This window comes from Pungitius pungitius, chromosome 12 (genome assembly GCF_949316345.1).
Source record: "Pungitius pungitius chromosome 12, fPunPun2.1, whole genome shotgun sequence".
Classification (NCBI taxonomy): domain Eukaryota; kingdom Metazoa; phylum Chordata; class Actinopteri; order Perciformes; family Gasterosteidae; genus Pungitius; species Pungitius pungitius.
Genome location: NC_084911.1, coordinates 6,502,159 through 6,524,168, shown reverse-complemented (window position 1 = coordinate 6,524,168; position 22,010 = coordinate 6,502,159). Strand labels below are relative to the sequence as shown.

At 43.4% G+C, this 22,010-nt stretch overlaps 1 protein-coding gene across 5 annotated transcripts in view; it reads left to right on the top strand.

The window, feature by feature from the left end:
* Nucleotides 1–22,010, top strand: part of dnm2a (dynamin 2a) — a 28,258-nt gene that overhangs the window by 1,837 nt on the left and 4,411 nt on the right. For 2 of the 5 annotated variants that reach the window (XM_037477606.2, XM_037477600.2), the window contains exons 2-19: nt 6,031–6,104; nt 6,267–6,416; nt 7,138–7,341; nt 7,956–8,054; nt 8,137–8,297; nt 8,399–8,541; nt 8,885–9,020; nt 9,161–9,228; nt 9,754–9,892; nt 12,254–12,340; nt 13,200–13,270; nt 15,051–15,102; nt 16,291–16,317; nt 18,075–18,185; nt 19,698–19,807; nt 20,261–20,372; nt 20,519–20,683; nt 21,677–21,900. In XM_037477606.2, coding sequence (XP_037333503.1) covers nt 6,031–6,104; nt 6,267–6,416; nt 7,138–7,341; nt 7,956–8,054; nt 8,137–8,297; nt 8,399–8,541; nt 8,885–9,020; nt 9,161–9,228; nt 9,754–9,892; nt 12,254–12,340; nt 13,200–13,270; nt 15,051–15,102; nt 16,291–16,317; nt 18,075–18,185; nt 19,698–19,807; nt 20,261–20,372; nt 20,519–20,683; nt 21,677–21,900 — 2,133 coding nt within the window. Of the gene's footprint in view, nt 1–6,030; nt 6,105–6,266; nt 6,417–7,137; nt 7,342–7,955; nt 8,055–8,136; nt 8,298–8,398; nt 8,542–8,884; nt 9,021–9,160; nt 9,229–9,753; nt 9,893–10,585; nt 10,725–12,253; nt 12,341–13,199; nt 13,271–15,050; nt 15,103–16,075; nt 16,088–16,290; nt 16,318–18,074; nt 18,186–19,697; nt 19,808–20,260; nt 20,373–20,518; nt 20,684–21,676; nt 21,901–22,010 lie in introns of all 5 variants that reach the window. The other 3 variants (XM_037477602.2, XM_037477605.2, XM_037477604.2) reach the window with 3 other exon arrangements.

Below are 22,010 nucleotides of genomic sequence, written 5' to 3'. Positions count from 1 at the left end.
GGTTCACGGAAACGTCGATTCCACTGACTGTGTTACTGAAGCACTTTGCATTCATGCGCTCTTTGTGGTTTGAATTATGTGAGTCGTGCACTTTAGTGTTTACTATCTTTTCAACCAAACACTGGAAAGTACAGCACTCTGTACGCCCGTTGCAAAAGTGCTAGTGATCTTGAGCGCCGACAAGGTGAAAGACTCAAAACTACAAGGTCAACTTGTACTTCAACCCGGAAGTGCTTGGCAGGTGCGTTATTGTGGAGATGAGTCATGGTTGATCTAAGGGCATGTTGGAGCTTTGGAGGAGCAATTACCTTATCCAAATCCATGTACAGTTATCTGTTGCACAAAATTAATTCTGTTTTTGTGCTGTAGGTTAATTGATTTGCAAAGTCACTGTGGTGACAACAGTGTCCAACCATGAGCTCTGAGTTGCTGTTACTGTCAGTGATAATGGTTTCTGTATGGTTCCCGCATTGTACTTTTTTTGGTGAGTTGCATGGTGTTTGTGTCAGTGACAGGTTTCAACCCTTTGTTCTCAGGCATGAAAAAAAACCCTCTCTATGGCCCCCAGCGACAGTAAAAATAGTAATTTAGTGCTAATTTAATTTAATAGTAATTTACATTTCCTTCTCCTGCCTGATCTCCATGCAGACTTAATGCAACAACTTTTCTTGATGTTGTTTTATCATTTGTACGTTAACGGTTTGCTATATTTATTTTTTTCTTATTGTATTCTTTGAATATAAATGAATATGACATGTTAGAGGATAGATAAGCATATTTTTTGTTTTCATGGCCGGCCTGAGTGACATCACTAAAAGTGTTGCTGCCGCAAGGAATTGTGGGTCGGTATGATCTACTTTGTGTTTCTTATGTCATATGGATATAATGACGGACGCATTTTGAGAATTCAGGTGCATGTGAGTTTGCTCGCTGTGCTGTGTCACCCGTGTGGGTTTTGATTCTGACCTTTTGCTCGTCTGCGTTCTTTGCTGAGCAGATGCTTATCAAATCACTCTGACTCACCAGCTTCACAACTTTGTGAACCTGTCTGTCTTTTGGAAGCATTTCTGTTTATCTGCTATATTGTAATGGCAGGCGTGTCAGCAACATGATGTCCCTGATAAACCAGGTGGACCATACAATGTTTGCTAAAGTGTTCTTATTTATCCTTTTTAGTGTTATTTATTTTCTGGCTTTTGTTGGTTTGATGCGGGCATTTTGAAATCCTTATTGTCTCTCTGTTTAGAAATGGGCCTTATTATTATTTTTTTAAATTAAAATTTTTGGGACCGCTTGCTTTACTTATACCACCGGTCAACTATTGCCCCCCCCCCCCCCCCCCTCAGTTGTAAAACACTGCAGTAGGGAGTGGAGACGTTGTATCTACACCAGCAAGCTGTTGTGGGTGGAGGAGGTTGGTATCTGATATGTGGCAACAACAGTACTGAGAACCAGGAGTGTTTTGTAGCTTTGTAGCAGTTTCCCTTTGACGCTGTACTGGACCTGGTGATCCCTATTAGGAAGAATAACGGACCTCCACACAGCACAGCGCAAAGGGATTGTCCACTGAGCAGTATGATTTTGGTAGTGCTTTAAAAAGACGGGCTGCCAAGTGCGGCTTCTCGGTCCACACAGGGGTGGACTGTGGTGCCTCGATGCGGGTAGCCATAATTACACATCCGTCGCCACTCCAATAAGTGGCAACGGATAGAGACCAATAAGCCCCACCAAACCACAACCATGTTTTTGTGTACTTTGCCTTCCCGGGGGAGTGAATCAGACAACCTGAGAGTTTCACACCTCGGTTTTCATGTTTGAAAACGAGCCCCGTCAGGCGTCTATGGAGTTCAGGAAGAAGTTGTCCGAGATCTGTCATGGACAACCTGCATGTTCGTAGGATTCAGGGGATGCAGGGGCTCCAGGCAGGGGGAGGGGAGTTGGCTCTCCTCATCTCTCCCTGCCCTACTCACCATTGCTTGTGCTTTATCTTGCCGTGGATGGATAGAGGGCTGAAGGGAGCCCTTCAGACTGATGCTCTTAGCTTGGTCATTCATAATGCATGAAACGATACACAATCTGCTCGGCCTCGTCTATCATTTACAGCGCATCAATAATGGAATCCTGGCTGTGTGCTTATTTTCAATATGCTGTTTATCCAATTCTATGAAGGTGGATGAGCGCAATTCTGCTTTTGCGCTCTTTTTTTTTTTCAATCATCTCAGAAGTGCTTTTGTAAACCAACTCTTTGTTTATTTCCACGCAAGCTTTGTTGACGATTCATTCTGTTCTTGTGAATCTTTGACAGTCAGCCACTTGTTGAGTCAATGAGACATTGTTTGACTGCTGATGATCTATTGAGAGTTGCCTGTTACTGGAGTTAACCATCAGTACATTAGCAGTTTCTCAAGGTCCTTCTTGTTCTGACCTCTCGGCAGCACCTTAGCAGCCTGCTATTTATATCCTTTTTCTCAGCCGATAGCTGCATTGTTCTCAGCCTCCCTCAATGCCACTCCTCGTCCACGTTTTTGTGTACGGTCTGCCGTGTGAACAAATGGCCGCATGCTCCACATTGTGTGCATGATATGGCACCAGCGCTCCACCGCAGACCTGTTGGGTTTCTGCTGATGTAAGGAACATGCAGAATGTTCTCCAATACGCCGGGCACGGCAGTATGGGGGTGGCGGTCAGCATGTCCAACAGTAGCGGCGCTCCCGTCCTGTGGTTGACACATCGCTAACCATCTAAAGTCAGCAGGCGGGCCGACGCCCGCTGGGTTTTCCCCCCCTCCTCTTCGACCCCCTCTCCCCCCTTCCTCATGCCTGTAGGGAGGGAACAGAGAATGTGGGTCGAGGACATGCTCTGCAGGGATTTTTCCAGGACTCGGGCCAGTGATTACCACCAGATGTAGCATGTTTGCAGAGCAGCATAATCGGGAGGAGAGTACAGCGGGCTGGGTGGAGGAGCATCACTTGGTGGCTGTCAAGGCAACTTTGGTCGTGACTCAGGAAGTTCAACATTCTTCAAGTGCTGTGTCACGTTAAGGGGAAAAAACAAGTTGTGAGAAAGTTCTGACCGGTATTCCCCCCTTCTCCCACACACACATGCTCGGGGTAGGTTAGTATGTCACAGTGATGCACAGATGGCATTTGCCAGCATTTGATTAGTCTTTTTATGCGTTGTGCAATGACTTACCTTGCAGCATTCAATCTCTTCATTTTCCTGTTTGTAATGCAACCAAAAGGGAACAATAACTAAAAAAACAATAACTACCAAAGCACTGTAAGTAGAATGATGCAAGTTTTTATTTGAACTACACATATCAAAACAATGTGAGGCCCCAGGATGCGTTATCGTAGGAGACTCGTGTATTGATGAAGCCTGTATCACACCAAAGCTAACAGGGGCCATAGATCTTACCTGTAAATGGGCCATGAAGTTAGTCAGCAGTGAACAAGTTTATCAGGCAGACATCAAATTACAAAATCTTACTGTAAAGGCACCCTAAAACAAAACTTTATACTTAACTTTTCAAAACTTTTTTTACTATACAGCGGGTGAAATAAGTATTGAACACGTCACCCTTCTTCTCAGTAAATATAATTCCAAAGGAGCTATTGACATGACATTTTCACCAGATGTTGGAAACAACCCAAGTAAATACATACATACAAAAAAGTTCAGAAATAAAGTTGTGTATTAATGTGAAATGACATGGATAAAGTATTGAACACGCTTACTGATATTTATTCAATACTTTGTACAAAAGCCTTTGTTGCTAATGACAGCTACAAGACGTCTCCTTTATGTCGCATACAGTCGCATGCATTGCTCTGGTGTAATTTTGGCCCACCTGATTTAAGTCAGGTGATTGGCTGGGCCATTCTAGCAGCTTTATTTTCTTTCTTTGAAACCAGTGGAGAGTTTCCATGGCTGTGTGTTTGGGATCATTGTCTTGCTGAAATGTCCACCCTCGTTATCATCTTCATCATCCTGGTAGATGGCAACAGATTTCTGTCTAGAATGTCTCTGTAGATTTGCCCATTCAGCCTTCCTTCAATTATATGAAGTTTGCCAGTACCATTTGCTGAAAAGCAGCCCCACACCATGATGTTCCCGCCTCCAAACCTCCCTGTTGGTATGGGTTTTTTTAGGGTGTTTATAACGTGGTGTGTATTATGGCATCCAAACGGTTACATTTTGCTCTCATCTGACCACACTACATTCTCCCAGTATTTCACTGGCTTTTCAAAATGTTGTGCTGCAATCTTTAAATGAGCTTCAACATGTTTATTTTTTGAGCAATGGAGTCTTGCGTAGTGAGCGTGCATACAGGCCGTGGCGGTGGAGAGCGTTACTGACTGTTCTTTGAGACATCAGTACCTGCTAATTGCAGGTCTTTTTGAAGCGCTCCACAAGTGGTCCTTGGCTGTTAGACAACTCTTCTGATTTATTCTTTTCACTCTGTCAAAAATCTTGCGAGGAGCAACCTTGTCAAAACTAATTTATGGTGAAATGATTGTCCTTCCACTTCCGTATTATGGCCCCAACAGGGCTCACTGGAACATTTAGAAGCTTATAACCAATGCCACCGTTGTGTTTTGCAACAATTAGGTTGCGACGGTCTTGAGACAGCTCTTTGCTTTTACCCATCATGGGATGTGTCTTGTGTGACACTTTGCCAATGAGACCTTTTTGTAGGCCATCAGTTGGGACCGAACCATCTGATATTAATTTGCACTGACACAGGTCTGGATTGCTTTTTAATTACTGATAGTTTTCGCTGTCGTCTTCGTTTCCATACCTTTTTGCAACTCCCTTTCTTCACCACGTGTTCAATACTTTTTCCCTGTGTCATTTCACATTATTACATATAACTTTATTTCTGAACTCCTTTTGAGTTTCTATGTATGTATTACTTGGGTTGTTACCAACATCTGGTGAAAATGTCATGTCAATAGCTCCTTTGGAAATATATTTACTGAGAAAAATGGTTCAATACTTATTTCACCCGCTGTATATAGAATCTTCCTAAACAGTTTTTTAACCATGTAAACCATGGAGAGTATAATTGGCTTGAGCTCTTCTCCTTCACCCTCTTTTCAAGTTGGCAAACGGCAAAACTTGCTCATCACTGCCAACATCTGGTAAAGCGCAAGACAGACAGCCCAGCTGACCGAATCATTATTTCATGGTCAAACTCTACATCAACACAGGTCAATGACCACAGTTGTCCTGTATGATGGGCTATGTAGACGCTGTGAGGCGCCAGATAAAGTTAAGAGAACAGAAGGTCAGAAGGCTGCACCTCTTTTTGCTGTCCTCTTGTTACCTCCGGGCTACTTACACGGTGTTTAAAGGTATAAAAGCAAAGACATGTTCACAATATAGTTGTTCTGTTTAGATTTTGTTGTTGGACAATTGAAGGAGTTTGAATTGGTTATTTAACTGTTAACCGGCACAGCAGTCGTTTCTGTGCTGCAGCTAAAGGATCCTGTTTGGCATCATCGTTTGACGTATTGAACGTAAATCTGAGTTCCTGACGACAAATTTAACATGCTGGTTGAATGTTGACATATCCTGATTCATATGGCTGACGTCTGAAATCCTAAAGGTTTTTTTCGAAATTTTGCAATTAAAAGGTGTCATTTGAATTGCAAAAGTGTATTTCAGCTCAATTATCACAGATGACTGCCTGCCGGAGGAGGTGCTTCATTATTCATCGTCTTTGGAGCAGCTCTGGGTTCTGTCCTTAGATGATAGGCCGTGTCTGAATTCTATTTTAGGTTGGATTTGAATTGATTACTTAAGCCCTGATGACGAGAGAAATTGACTGAGACAAGTCAGAGGCGTGACATTTCCCCGCATGCCGTGCTTCACCAGAAGGCCACGCTGCAGGCAAAGGGACATCAAGAGTATTGAATAATTGAGCGCTTTTCTCTCGATCCCGAACCTCCCCGGTTTAAACCCAACAACCCCCCCCCTCCTATTATTGATTTACCTCCTCACTGCTCTGTGTTTATGTTCCCTCAGGGACTTTCTTCCACGTGGATCGGGCATTGTTACCCGCAGACCTCTCATTCTGCAGCTGGTTAACAATAAGGCCGGTGAGTGCACGAGTTAACTCAGACGCCGCCTCAGGCCACGCTAGCTGTCTGCTACTTGCTGTGCTCTTTGATTTAATAATATATTGTCCTTTTACCTTTTTTGTCCTAAATCCCCCTCCCCTTCTCCTTCTCCCATGTACTTCACGTTGCTTCTGCGTGTAGAATATGCTGAATTCTTGCACTGCAAAGGGAAAAAGTTTGTGGATTTTGATGAAGTGCGGATGGAAATTGAAGCGGAAACCGAAAGGATAACGGGCTCCAACAAAGGCATCTCTCCAATCCCTATTAATCTGAGGGTCTACTCTCCTAACGGTAATGGACTCGACCCAAGTGCTGTTAACACTCTGCTATTATGTAAAGTACATTTTGCATGTTGTATACAAGATGTACCAAATGTTTCCGTACTATTCATACCAAGGTGTGTGTCTTTTTAAATACATCTGGTTTAGTTATTTGCACTGCGATTGTATCAAATCAATATAGTAAAGTATTGGATGGTTTTGATAAGCCAATCCAATAGACATGTGTTTATTTTATCTTTAAATTACTTCTTCTTAAATTATTATTTTAAATTGAGCAAAAATGAAATATCACAGTAAGTATTGCTTACTTATAGCATAACAAAAAAAGAATCATACAAGTTGCTTGTCTAGTAATTGAATGTGTTTTTATTTGCTTCGGCGGAATTTCCCCAGCAAATTCCCTGTTTAATTCCATGCGTGAATGTAACACTTGTAAGTAACAACCTCAATGGCGGTAATTTAAATACCGCCATCTGAACAAATTAGAACAACATGGACATGGCCCTTTTTTTATTGAGGAGGTTTGGAATATTCAAATACACATCTATCACTATTTGAGTTTCTAGTCAAATCAAGTAGCCAGTAAATTATGTCAAATCACACTAGAAATGGATGTATATGGAATCATATGACTTATGATATACGATAATTGACTATTTGTGTCACCTCAGCTTGGTTTTATTGTATTATTTGCAATTCTCATCTCAATTGCTTGTGTCCACGTTGCTCAGTGCTGAACCTGACCCTGATTGACCTTCCGGGGATGACAAAGGTTGCCGTTGGAGACCAGCCTGTTGACATAGAGCACCAGATCAGGGAGATGCTGATGCAGTTCATCACCAAGGAGAGCTGTTTGATTCTGGCCGTCACACCCGCCAACACCGACCTGGCCAACTCGGACGCGCTGAAGATCGCCAAGGAGGTGGACCCTCAGGGTAAGCGTGCGGCTCGCCAGCAATTCAGCGGTCAAAGATGCTCCGGAGAGTTGTGTTCACGGGTCGTCTGTCTGTGACGGTGTCTCGGCTTCGTCCGGAGGCAGTTCATGTTTGCCAGGAAAAAACCTCTCAGACTTGGATGTGATATTTGATTTTTAGAGGCCAAGGTCCCTTTAATGTTACGTCCGTTATTTTCATGGAAGCAATATCTCAAGATCACCCGCAGGGAATTTCATTAGATCTGCGACAAACATCCACTTGGATTTGATGTTGACATGATTCCAGTTTTGTGGTCAAAGGTCAGTGTGACGTGAGTTGTTCCTCACTCAAGAATCCATATGGTAATTATAATAATAAGGTCTAAGAGAATAAAGGGAGAAGAGATGACAGGTTGTACCAACATGGATGGAAACTGCCATTTGACTGGTTGGCGCAGGCATACTACTTTAAGTTCTTTTGCGATCTATGAGACTGAGAAATAACATTGGATATTCATCAATTACCACTCGTCAAAGTTTTTCTTCATATTTTACAAGCCCCATTTCCTCTGTTTGATCTTGTACGACATGAATTAGGATGTTTGAATCAATGTGGTATCCCCTTATGTTGTGCAGGTCTGCGCACCATTGGTGTAATAACCAAACTGGACCTGATGGATGAAGGGACGGACGCAAAGGACATCCTAGAAAATAAGCTCCTGCCACTGCGACGAGGTGATGATGATGCTCACAGACTTTTGAGCAAGTCTGAGGTTTTGATTCTGGCGTGACTATTTGTGTGACCGTTTGTGTGCAGGCTACATTGGTGTGGTGAACCGCAGTCAGAAGGACATTGATGGGAAGAAGGACATTCGCGCTGCCATGGCCGCAGAGAGGAAGTTCTTCCTCTCCCACCCTGGCTACAGACATCTTGCAGAGCGCATGGGCACGCCACATCTACAAAAGACACTCAACCAGGTCTGCTGTCCATTGGTGCCTTTTAGATCGTAAAGTGGGATTCCATCCCAGACAAAAATTAGATTCTCTAAAACAACAGTGCTACCTCTGTCTGTCTTTAGCAATTGACCAACCACATCAGAGACACCCTTCCTGGTCTGCGCAGTAAGCTGCAGAGTCAGCTCCTCTCGCTGGAGAAGGAGGTGGAGGAGTACAAGAACTTCCGTCCAGATGACCCAACACGCAAGACCAAGGCCCTGCTGCAGTGAGTGCATCTGAATATTGCTGCTCATTCAAACTCAGCATACTCACTTTGCACAGCTTGTCAACTAGTCTGCTGATGAAGCTTGAAAAATGAATGTATTTGTTATTATGTTATGTTATTTATGTTGTTTTTAGGGACCAACTTTTTTAAAATGACAAACCTTTGCCACCCAATTAACTAAAGACATCATCTTTCCTGACCATTATTTTTGCAGGCGCCGTTGTCGCATAGAGTCCATAACCTGTTGGAAGTTCCACTCAACTGTAAAGAACTGAATGTTTGCAGTGCATCTTTTTGGGATATCTTTAACTTTGATGTTGTGTTTGTGCTTGACCCTCATCAGGATGGTGCAGCAGTTTGGCGTGGACTTTGAGAAGTGCATTGAAGGCTCCGGGGACCAGGTGGACACCAACGAGCTGTCGGGCGGCGCTAAAATCAATCGCATCTTCCACGAGCGATTTCCCTTTGAACTGGTCAAGGTCAGTGTGAAAAGCAGTGACGTGTTGGGTATTAATCTCCTGCCGTTTTGTCTTTAAAGTACTGTTGGATTTGTTAAAGCATCACTTGAATCTTCTCCCCTGCCCCCCCACCCCGCTCTCAACCCCACCCTGTCTCCCAGATTGTGTTCGATGAGAAGGAGTTGAGGCGAGAAATCAGTCACGCAATCAAGAACGTCCACGGCGTCAGGCAAGTAGAGCAGAATCAATGCATCAAGCACAGCGACCACCCATATTCAGTTTCAACACAAAACGCTTTGCTTCTTTGCCTTCGCTATCAAGCCATGCAATCACAGGCCAATCGTGCCGATTCAAAGAAACAGACTTGTCCTTGTTTCTACTGTACTGCATAGGTTTTCTAATTCCTTTTCTTTGCACTCCAACGAGTTTTTCTTTTGTGTTTTCTTTCGTGTTTTTCTCTTTTTGCCTGCCAAGGCGAGGGTTTGTGTTCCATAAAGCGTAGTCCCCTGCTGCAATAATTGTTGTCATCAGGTTTCTCACTCCAGTCTGCCATATCTTATTTGTGGTTGTATCCTCTTTTTATTTACCACTCCCTTCCCCTGTTGTGACTGTCAGTACCCACATCTTCTGTTTCTTTGTCCACAACCTCAGATCTCCTCAGTCCTGTAACCACCCATCTGTTTTGTTTACCCACATGCGTGTTAACTGTCCTGTCGGCCTGCTGCTGTGCCTCTGTCTCTCTGTGCGTCCTCAGAACGGGCCTGTTCACTCCAGACCTGGCGTTTGAGGTCATCGTGAAAAAGCAGATCATTAAGCTGAAAACGCCCTGTCTCAAATGTATCGATCTGGTCATTCAGGAGCTCATCAACACAGTCAGGCAGTGCTCCAACAAGGTACTGCCGGTGTCAGCACCTCGCGACCTAGCCGGAACACGGGGTTGGGAGCGTCCGCGGGTGTGGCAGAGGGTACGCTGGCGCAGAACATTAGACAACAGATTTCCGCAGCAAAAATGCTTTGCGTTCTCTCATTTGAAAATAAAATCAATACAAATAAAAAATGCTCTGTGCGGTTTGCTCTCGGCCCAGCCCAGCCCGATTTAGCCCCGTGTGCAGGCGGCACCGTCGTGTTGTGGAGTGTTGTGACGGGTGACGTGTTGTCGCGCACGCGGGATGTTTCGGGTACTGTCTGAGCATCTCCGTGCTCGCCTGGACAAGCTGCAGGTCTCATGGCTCAGTCCACACAGCCAGCGAAACAAAGGAAAGGAAAGGTCTTAAGCTGAATTTAAGATCTTCTGGATTTAAATTACATCTGGTGGTGACATGTCCATCTTTACAATATTGACCTAGACTGAGCAGAACTGGCTTGTCACAGAACAGGATGTGGGAGATCTGTGGCTTGTCCGCCTATGTTTGATTTGTCTCTGAACAGTTGTAAATGACTAACTGAACAAAGGCTTTTCTATTTATTTCTTCTCTCTCTTTCCTGGCTTTCCGCTTTGTTTCTTTCCCCCTTTTTTTCCCTATCCCTTTTTCTCTCTATACCACCACCCCAACAACAACATGCAATCTGACCCCATGACCTTTCAGAACGGGGCTCTTCACCCCTGACCTGGCTTTCGAGACGATAGTCAAAAAGCAGATCCTCAAACTCAAAGAGCCCAGCCTCAAATGTGTGGACCTCGTGGTGTCCCAGCTCACCGCACTCGTCATGAAGTGTGCTGTTAAGGTAACCAGGGAAACACTTGCTGGGAAGACGTCGTAATAAGACTCATTCCTCTTAGAGATGCACCAATCGATGGCTGATCAGCCGGGACCTCCATCCGATTTGTTTATTTTTAGCTGGTTACACTTTCAAGGAATAATGATCACACACACGCACTCAAATGTACTTTGCCTACACAGTGGCAGCTGCAATACAATGTTCAGTCATGTTCCTCAGGGGGAGTGAATAAGACGATAGCTTGTAAAGTTTAATTCCAAAACAATTCCTGGAAAATCAGCCTTAATTAAAAGCATTTTAAACATTGAGGCTTATGTCAGTTAAACTGAGAAGCTCCAGAAACTTTGTGCATATTTTCAATGTTATGCAACAATACAATTTTAAATTAAAAAATTGAGTTGGCGGGTGAGAAAATTGTAATCGGTGCATCTCTAGATCTTCTCCAAATGTCTTTTGTTATTCCAGTAAAATGGTCAACCCCCTGTCATTAGTGCCCAGTGCTTCAGACGTGTGTTTTGTCCCATCCTCTACCATCCAGATTGAGCACCGACTCATCATTTTAAGCACAACTTTAAATGTCCATCAGCCAGCTGGCTGTTGCACCGTTTGAACCCCCCCCTCACATTGCTTCCCCCCTATTATAGAGAGAGAGTCCATCCGAGGAGAGCAAAGCCAGGTGAAGCTCCCTCGCTGACCTTTATAGCAGACTGAAATTCCACAATGTGCTGAACCGGATGATAGTAATATCCCTTTGGTGCAGTGAAAGTCTGAATGGAGTGTTTCCATAGCAACGGTGCTCCACTGCCACCTTGTGGACAGAGGACGCTGCTGCACTTTATAAAGTAATTTGCCCTTCAGACATGATTACATAACATGTCATTTAGCTGACGCTTTTATCTAAAGCGACTTACAATAACTGCATTTCAAGCGAGATACAAACTCGGAAGAACAAGAAACAAAGTGCAATTTTATCAAATAAGCCGATTTACAACTTGTCGATAAGAGACACTACGAGTGCAATTTAAGTGCTCCAATTTGTTAATGTTTTTAGTCGAGATGCAGTTTGACGAGGCGTGTCTTGCGGCAGAAGATAATATATAATCCACACATCCTTCCCCTCTGTCTCAGCAGTCTTCACTGATAAAATAAAACCTTAAATCAGCTAGGGATGATTGTTTTGAATGTATTGTAAATTGGTTTGTTGTGATTAACACGAGGGAAAACAACTACTATTACCACTATTATTTATAATTTATGAAGTCATCCCTGGCTGATAGTAGGTACTTCATCACCTTTTAGAACAAACAAACACTTTTGTGTGTTTTTGTGTGCGTCAGTTTGTTTGAATATATGTGACACTAAAATGTCACTTGACTCTTTCCCTTTTCTTTGTTCTCCACTTATTCTCACTTCTCACTCCTGTTTCTCTCTGAAACGTATCGGTAAGTCTTACTAAGCTCTAGCTCACATGTCAGTGTGTGTGTTTGCATCTGTCTCTTTTCCGCGCTGCAGCTGTGTGTTGTGTTGCTTTTCAGCTCAACTCCTATCCCAGACTGAGAGAGGAGACTGAGAGGATCGTCACAACTCACGTCAGAGAAAGAGAAGGGAAGACCAAGGATCAGGTGAGTAGCTCACATGTTGACTAAATAGTATTTATGCAAAAATGCTCCAATGTTATGTTGAGACGCTTGTAAAACTAAAGGTGGAATCGTCAACAGATGCCTGAAAAGCCACTGTTAGCACCGTGTCATCTGTCATCTTCTGACTCATAACGGAGTGCATTGTGGGACCCTTCTGCTATGTTTTGTTTCAGCATTTGTCATCTAGAGAGCTATAAAAAGATAATGTGGCCTTTCCATTGGTGGATGCTGGCGCTTCATAGGAACCTAACCAAATGATTGAATGTTTGTGTGTGTTTGCAGTCTGGTCAGCCCTGCTGCAGTTTGGTGCTTGGAACTCAAATTGAGCATCAAAAGCAGTTCATAGATTTTAGTAGATAATTTTGATAAGCTTTTATTGAATCATCAAATGTTTTCTTAAGTCCCCAAAACTTCTTTAGAGTTGCAAATTTACTTTCCTCAATTCACCGATTTCACCAAAAATCCGGTAATGGCTGTGTTAGGAAAGCACTTTCACTCGGTGACTTCAGACCTTTATTCCTGTTTTGCAGCAGAAGAAACGGCACTGGGCCCAGAAACAAGACTAGTGACAGCCCTAGGTTCTTTTGTACTCAAGCTGATTGAATTTGTTAATAAACCTTTTGCAACACAAAAATATTTTAACTCCACCACCTCTACAATTTTCAGTGCTGATGGAATCAGCCTGACTACAAAACCAGGACTAAATGAATCTTAAAATGTTTTTTGTATTAGCTAGAAGTATTAAAAGAAGCCGATGAGCACTTTCGCATTTGTTCCGTCAGTGAGTGGTGTTTAATCAGGACCTCTCGGGCCTAATCACAATGTTCTCCCTCTTATCAAGGTCCTGCTGCTGATTGACATTGAGCTGTCCTACATCAACACCAATCATGAGGACTTCATAGGCTTTGCCAAGTATGTAACCCCACCCATTCTAGGCCAACTTCCAGCTCGGTGCCGACAGCACAGGCATCGTGGCCCCATCAACTACATACCGTCGATAGTCTGAGGTGCACTTGTGACTCTGCACGTTTACAAAGGAGAAGACAAAATCTGCTGCTCAACAGAACCCCCCCACTCGCTTATTGTTCACCACATGTTTTAAGCTACCACCTCAGTGTGGTGTAGCTTGCCAATTAGTCATCCAGCCACATCCGAGCATGTCTCCCTGTGGGGGAGGTGGCTGCTCCATTGATCGAGGTTGCGTTTATTGGCCGCCTCGGTGTCCTGCATGCAACGCACCTCCTGTCTGCGTAACGGACGCAGCACTGTTGGCGATGCTGTTTCCATTCACATATTTGTGTGTGCATTTTGAAGTAATGCTTTAGAAAAGCTGTATGGGAGCAATTCAATTTCATAAAATGTTCATTGTTGCACAAACCGGTGTTTACAAAGAATAATTTCTGACGTAGGCGCCATTTAACTTTAAGACTGATCATCTTTTTTTCTGCTGTGTACTCTTCCCTTGTCTTCGAGCAACATGAAAAATGGCAAAAAGAGAAATAGGGAAAAAAAAGCCCAACTGAGAAATTTTTTTGACCACTTCAATTTTTTTCTTTAAAAATTGAGGTTGTTTTGTTTCCGACCTCTTCTTCTTCTAATCAGATAACAGATTACGAGACGGGTCGCCATCGAAATAATGTTTCAACGTTTTGCAAGTTAACTTAAATTTGGGAAACCGTTTCTTTGTGGCGTATCTCTACGCGGTTTAGAGTTTGGGTTGAATTAACATCAAGTCCTTTGGTGTAGCATGTGGGTGAGAGGAGCTCCCCTCCTTTGTGTCGGCTGTGCCGTTTACAGTAACCAAGCAAGCCCCCCGTCTCTGTGTGTGTGTGTGTGTGTGTGTGTGTGTGTGTGCGTGTGTGAGTTCATGCCCAGCCGCTGCATGGCAAGATTGCTACATTGTATCGGATGTCAGCTGGGACAGTTTAACGGTTCTCATGACATCACTTTCAGTCTTGACTACAGAAGGCTGGATGATGGTAGCCCCCCAGGGTACAGCAACAACAGGTGGGCTCTCAGAAAGGATGTGTGCGTGTGTGTGATAGTAGAGACAGTCTCACCCTCCACGTCGTCCAAGAGCCACTTTCACCGGAGTATATGTGGAGGGTTATATGTTCAAATAAAAATACTTTGGATTTGGACTAAACCCAGACAATAATAATAGTTTATTTATAACACATTCTTCATCAACACATCTCCGAGTGCTACAAAGCCAGTAAAACATAGTTGAAATAAAGTAAAAACGTCCTCCTGAATAAGAATTTTTTTAGACCAATTTCAAAGAGTCCACTGACCGTGGGGTCCTCAGGAGGTCAGGGAAACCATCGCGTGGCCAGACATTTGAGTGGGGCTGATGAGCAAAAGGTGTCGGCCGCCCGTGGTGCTGAGCTTGGTGTTGTGGACCCGGAGGAGCGAGCTGCTTGCAGATCTGAGGGTGTGGGTGGAGGTTTGGGGAGTAGGTTGTTCTTTCATGTCCATTCATGCATTTATGAGGGAGTAGTAGAACTTTATAATGCGGAATGAGACGGATAGCCTAATGCAAGATATTTAACACAGGAAACGTAACATTATAAACAAAAATAATATTACTGGAATAGTGACACATACATTGTGTATATTTTAAACAAATTGTGTTTGGTGTGTTGCCATCAATCAGTATTGTCTTTCCTCTCCATCTTTTGTGTAATGACAGTGCCCAGCAGAGGAACACAGCTGCAAACAAGAAGAGGGCCATACCCAACCAGGTACGTTTTATCACTCGCCAGTGGCCTTTTCAGCAGTCCCAGATTTAATCTCCCTGGACTGATGTCTCCCATTAGTCAACTCTGGGAATATATCTCATTTCGAACACAGCATTTAATCCATCTCGACTGAATGGTCCCAATACATAACTCTACCCATTGATTTATAATCCTCACACCAAACTGTCTGTATTCACAATGTCACAAATGTCCCCCTCCTTTTTTAATGTTTCATCCAAACTGATATCTAGCCATGTGTGTTTGTATTTCAATGTGTGTTCTATAAGATCTTGAAATGTGATCATAGTACGTCCTCTGGGCATCAGAGATTGCAGTTTCTGTGAGTGGAGAGTTGCCTTAATGAGCTTAAAGAAGACTCAGCCTCCCTGCTTTTCTGCAATGAGCGCTTGTTTCCATGGCTATTAATTATGTGCTTTTTGCATGTGACCCAAGCATGTTGTTCTCCAACAAAGCAAATAGTTAATTACAGAATTATGTTGGTTGGTTTGTTTTTTACCTTCCCATTAACTCACAAGCACCTTTTTGTATAGAAATCTAGAATGTGCATGGACGTGGCACCTATCAGCAGAGCAACAGATAGGACATAACCAAATTGTGGTTTACCTGAAGTAATTTTAATTGCATGTAACTCTTGCTCTCTGTCTCTCTATCTCTGTCTCTCTCTCTCTCTCCCTCTTTTTCTCTGGTTGTCTCATGGATTGTTACTTTTTGTTTCCTCCTGTTTTTCGATCTTCCAAACCTGTCATCCCTACTATTTCACCATTTTTTTTCTTGAACTTTTATTCCCTGCTGTTTCTTTCACTTCTGTTTTTCTTCTCTCCACTTGCTACCCTTTCCCCTCTCCTCCTCATCCTCCTCTCTCGTCTTTGCTTGCTTGCTTTCATATTTCTCTTTGCTTTGGTTTTCTACTGCACCCCTCTGCTTTAACCCTCCCCTCCCTTTCCCATTACTGCAGGGAGAGATTCTGGTAAGTACCCCCAAAGATTTAAACAGCAGCCTGCTATGGGGGCAGCAGGGGTAGACCATGCAGAAGGACTGAGGCCATCACACACGTTAGCCGGTATGGTTAGGGTGGAAAAGACCAAATTCTGCAAGATATCTGCACAAACGGTTCCCTGAAAACCCAGGAGTTGATTCCGCACCGTAATGAGTTGTTTTACCCCTCTACAGCTTGGCGGACAGGGAGAAGATGAGAAGGTAGAGTTTTCAGATTGATCAATTCCAACTTTGGCATTAGCACGCAGTCAGTTACCAGTAATTTGGAACTGACTCAACAGTGACACATGGCAGGGTTGCTCTTGTAATTCTTGGTTTTATTTTAATAAGACAGTAATTGTCTTTAATTGCACACCTTCAGGTTTCTACTAACCTTCACCTTTTTCAACCACCAAATGTTTAAAAGGAAACTTAGTTGATCCCCACAAAAGATTTCTGCACTTTGCAATGCAACAACAAAGAGAATGGGGACTCTTCCACCACTGACCGAGGAATGGCGTCCGTTCTGATGTTTGAGTTTATACCTCTGCTGCTGCCTCATGCATTGTGACTCGAGAGTTTGCCTTGTGAGAATCATCCTAAACAACAGCAGGGACCAAACGGGGAGGCAGCAGGGAGCCACTTAAATCGGCGATCTTTGAATTCATGTCTAACGATTTCATTTATGGATTGCATGCATGTTAAAACACTTTCCAACATTGGTCTTGCAAAATGAAAATACCCCCTCTCTCCAAGTCAATAATGATTATTTATATAATCAGAATCTGTTTGGTGTGGTGACTGATCTTTGCTTTGAGGTTTTTCAGAGATATTGATCAAAACATTTCTCATTAAGATCTTTTTATTTTCATAACCTATTGACTAACTTAGATGTTACTACTTATTCTCATTTCTTTCCTTTTAAATCCTTTGAGCTATTAACACATGGTACATCTAATAATTAACCACTTGAAACACTTAATTTCACAAAAGTTGATTGAATACTTTCATTTGATATGTGACATCTGAATATTTTTTGTGTCTACTTGGTACTTTGGTTGTAACATTTACAACTAGAACAGGTTGAGACTGGTTCTGAAAAGTTTAAGTAATTTCCCCACCAAGGCAAACTAAAGTTAAGCCCTCTGCATGTGCTTCCTCTTCCAAGTTTATGTTGGCTCTAACTAACCTCCCCCCCCCCCAAAAAAAAAACTCCCTCCAGTCTGCTGGATGGAGAGGGAGAGCACACTAGGAACCTAAAGCAGACTTTGAAATGGACATTCCCTCTTTGGTTTGCTTAGAACTAGAGCACACTTTCCTACCATTGTACTTGAAAGAGAAAAAAAGACCGATGAGACACCGTAACCAAGAGGGCTCCTCTAAAAGGTGTCCTTGTTTTTATCAGTAATTTACTCCACTCTCCCTCTCAGTCTGTTTGTTCTCCTCCCTCTCGGATCGGCTGACTAGCCATCTATTGCATATCCGAGTCCAGTTAACCCAACTAACCTTACTTCATTGCTTTCACTAGTAGGCCCGCTTTTACTGATCCACTGATACTGACATACTACCATGAACTTTTATTCTTTGTGTCCAGTTAGCATAGTCTGGACATTATCTGGTCCTGTTTTTAGTATTTATTTTCTGTTTGTTAAACTATTTTAAGGCTTTAGCACACAATTTGCCTTGTTCTCTCCTCATTCATACAATACAATTCACATTCAACCCAAACCTTCTGTGTTATAGTGCATATATTTGACATATAGGCATACTAAGTAAAAAAACAAAACATCCAGATCTATAGGGACCTAGAAGGTAAGTAGGTAAGCTTTTATTAAACGGTAGCATCCCGATAACTCTTATATCTCACAAAAGCCTGATTGACAAAGCCGTTTTCCTCCCATCCTCCTGGTACCCCTCTTTCCCTACCACTCCCCCTCCTCTCTCTCTCTCTCTCTCCACCATCTCTCGTCTCCGTACAGGTGATCAGGAAAGGCTGGCTAACCATCAATATCAGCATCATGAAGGGTGGCTCCAAGGAGTACTGGTTTGTTCTCACCGCAGAGTCCCTGTCCTGGTACAAAGATGACGAGGTGAGAGGGGTTTCAGTGCTCTATTTCACTGCACATGGATAGCAAAGATAAGATGACACATAGCGATGGAGATACCGCTTGTGGCGATGTCGGGGGAGCTGTGGTGTGGTCAACAAAGGTGGCTGTGGTGGTGTGTGCGTGTCCCAGCCCAGCCTAACCAATGTGCAGACTACTGTTCAGCTGCAGCCGGATGAACAGGTAGTCTGAACACTGGGCAGGCAGGGGGGGGTGGTGGGGGGGTGAGAAGTCTCTGATGGGAGGAAGGACCCCGGGGTCATTGCGGCTGCAGGTCGCTGCCCTAGCACAGTAGGACAGAGGGCACAGAAAGCAAACATTACCCCAGTGAAACACGACGACAAAAGTAACCAACTACTAAAAGCTTAATATGGAAATCTAACCTTTTCTAACTTAATGTTATAACTTGGTAAAATAAATCCAGACACCGTTGGACTGTATTCCCTTCTGGCCAACTAACTACACTCTGTAGTGCACACTGCACTTTATATCATATATCGGCTCTTCAAATGTAATATTCAAAGACTTGGAGAGTAACTTTAAGTGCACTCATGAATATTGTTTACATTTTGAATCCAAGTCTAGTTTTAGAGATGCGTTTTAAATCAATTTATAATACCAATTAAAAAAAAATAAGATTAATTTCTCTAGAACGGTGATGAGGGCAAAAACCTTTTCTATTTGTTTTACTCACCGCTTGATCTTCCGAGGCCTGAATGCCAGCAAAATAGAACGACCCGGTAAAAAGATTCCACTGCTTGGGTGGAAAACCACTGGCCTGAGTGCGTCCAAACACCGAGTGGGAACGGTGCGTTTCTGCATCGGTTGAGCAAAAGCAAAGAGAAAGAGGGAGGATGGTGGAGGCAAAGTGACGTGGCAGGCGGGCTGAAATGTTCCAGCCGGGAACCGACTTTGGAATTTCCAGGAAATCGTACTAAGTTACAGGAGGTGGGGGGGGTTGTGTGAGTGGGGGCGGGGGGGGGGGGGGGTGGGGGACACTCTTGTCCACTTGAGTGTTCCCGTCTCCTGGGCGGTGAATTGTATCTATAGGAGTGCATTACTTTTCTCACAACCAAATCCCATAATATGCGCTGGTTCGATTCATTCAGGCTTGTGCATGTTTTTTGTGGGGGGGTGGGTGGGGGAGGAGGAATGTGTGAAACCGTGAGTGATGTTACTCTCTGGGCTCTATGTGCAGATGTAAATGCTTCCAGATGTCTCTGCTCCACAGTGAAAGCTGGCACCACATCCCCCTAGAACTCCCTCATGCTCCGCCTTTTCTACCTCCCCCTGTCCCCCATCATGCACTGCTCTATCTCACCAGCCCGATGGTGGTCCACATTAAAAGATATGCATGAAATCTACTCGTTGGTGGATCATTGTTTTCATCTCCATTATAAACTGTGTACAATTACTCACTTTATGACGTTACATGTTTTTTATTCCAGAGCTCAGATCTGCTGTAAAGATGTATTTCTTCTGTCTGCCTCTTGCTAGGAGAAAGAAAAGAAGTATATGCTGCCTCTGGATAACCTGAAGCTCAGAGATGTGGAGAAAGGATTTATGTCCACAAAGCACATCTTTGCAATCTTCAACACTGAACAGAGGTGAGGTTTATGTTCTTATTGAACACATTTGTGTGAATTACAGGCACCTTCTTTGTGCATGTACACTGCCGTTCCAAAGTTTTGAATCTCCTACTACAAAAGATGCCAGAAAGGCATACAGGTTTTAATGCTTTTACGATGTAGAAAGTCTTCTTTACAAATGGTTTTGTTTACCTATTGTACAAAATAACCTATTGTATTACGGTACATGTCATTTAGCTGACGCTTTGATCCAAAGCGGCCTACAATAAGTGCATTTCAACCACAAGGCTGCAATGCGGCTAAAGCAAAATATTATAATATAATATATAAGAGCCAAAATGCAACAAATCATCAAAAAAAATTTTTAGGTGGTAGCACTCGTTATATATATATATATATGATCATATAAACCAGACATTGTTTTTTGATTCAAACCATTAGTTACAGTTTGTCATTTGTTCATCTGAACAGGAACGTGTACAAGGATCTCCGTCAGGTAGAACTGGCCTGTGATTCTCAGGAGGATGTGGACAGCTGGAAAGCGTCCTTTCTCAGGGCAGGCGTCTATCCCGAGAAGGACCAGGTATGTGCCTTTACGTTTCTTAGAATTTGTGGTTTTATTACGTTGGTCGTTGATACATGCATCTGCGGGTCATCATTTCTACTTCTACAACGAGATCAATTCGGGAGATGTGTTTATCCTGTGTTTTGTGTGTTGCTGATTGGCAGACGGAGAATGAAGACGCGGCCCCAGCAGACACATTCTCCATGGATCCTCAGCTGGAGCGACAGGTGGAAACAATCCGCAACCTGGTGGATTCGTACATCGGCATCATCAACAAATCCACCAGAGACCTCGTGCCCAAGACCATCATGCACCTCATGATCAACAGTGTGAGTCCAACAGTCCTCAGCAGCAGACACAAGCCAATTAACAGACTGGGGGAAGCGAATTAAAGAGATCATCAGGGTCTGTTACTGTGATGTCGTTTGCTGCGCTTCACTTCTGGGTAATTTAGAGATAGGAAGTCTCTCAAGCTGTGACCACCGCTATGCACAGTGAGAGAGTAGATGCACACCCAAGTGTTGAGCTGCCTGGAGAAGTGTATCCAAGTACCTACTTCGTTCCCCCAACAACCTAAATGTAAACATCCACTTTCTCAGTGCAACACGTGGCTGTAAGAGTGCATATTGTTCTTCTGCTTGGTGCTCATCTTTCATAGCAAATGATGTGTTTTTATACAAAGGTCTCTCTGTGTATGGTGAGGTAAAAGCCTATATGTATCCTGATGGTTATCTGCTACTATCCAGCAAAACGTGGCATCCTATATTCTTTATAAAAGTCATCAAAGCACCTCATGAACTAGCGATCCGAGCTGGGACCAGATAAAGTGCTATTTAATTGGACTTCAACGTCATTGCACGATAGAGCTGTGCAGTGTAGCGTTTTGTTATCTTGTTCGTTTAAGTAGCAACAGCAGCCGAGTTTTCACAATGTGTCCATGAGCTCAAGGTCGTAAACTTGAAGACACTAATTAACAGGATTTATGGTGCATGCTCCCAGTGCCATGTCCAGTGTACATTTATTAGGCTTTATTATTGTGGTGAGATCACTTTTCACGGCTTCCCACAGTCCAACACCTACACACACACACACACACACACACACACACACACACATATATTTAATGCTAACAAGTTTTTTGCTCAAAGCAGCTCTCATGGGATTTTAATATTTACTTGAGAATTAAATATCTCCAATTAATGCATTTCTTTTGTTCCCCCTTCAGTGTAATATTTTGAATTTTGTCAGACATATTTTCTTCTTATTTTTAGCGGTGTACATTGCAGCCTTCTGTCTTTTTTACACTTTTAACTTCCATTCAGGCAAAAGATTTCATCCACTCAGAGCTGCTGGCCTACCTCTATTCGTCTGGGGACCAGACCACCCTCATGGAGGAATCGGCCGACCAGGCGCAGCGTAGAGACGAAATGTTGCGCATGTATCATGCTCTCAAGGAAGCGCTGCTCATTATTGGCGACATCAGCACGGGTACCATCTCCACCCCTGTGCCCCCGCCCATAAATGACAGCTGGAGGCAAGAAACCAGGTGAGATGAGTTTTGGGCTGCCATGTCGGACTAGGTGAGGGTAAGTTAGCATTTAGGTTTGGTTTCTGGTATAACCACTTGAATTTTTTTTTATGGATGAGAGTAGAAAA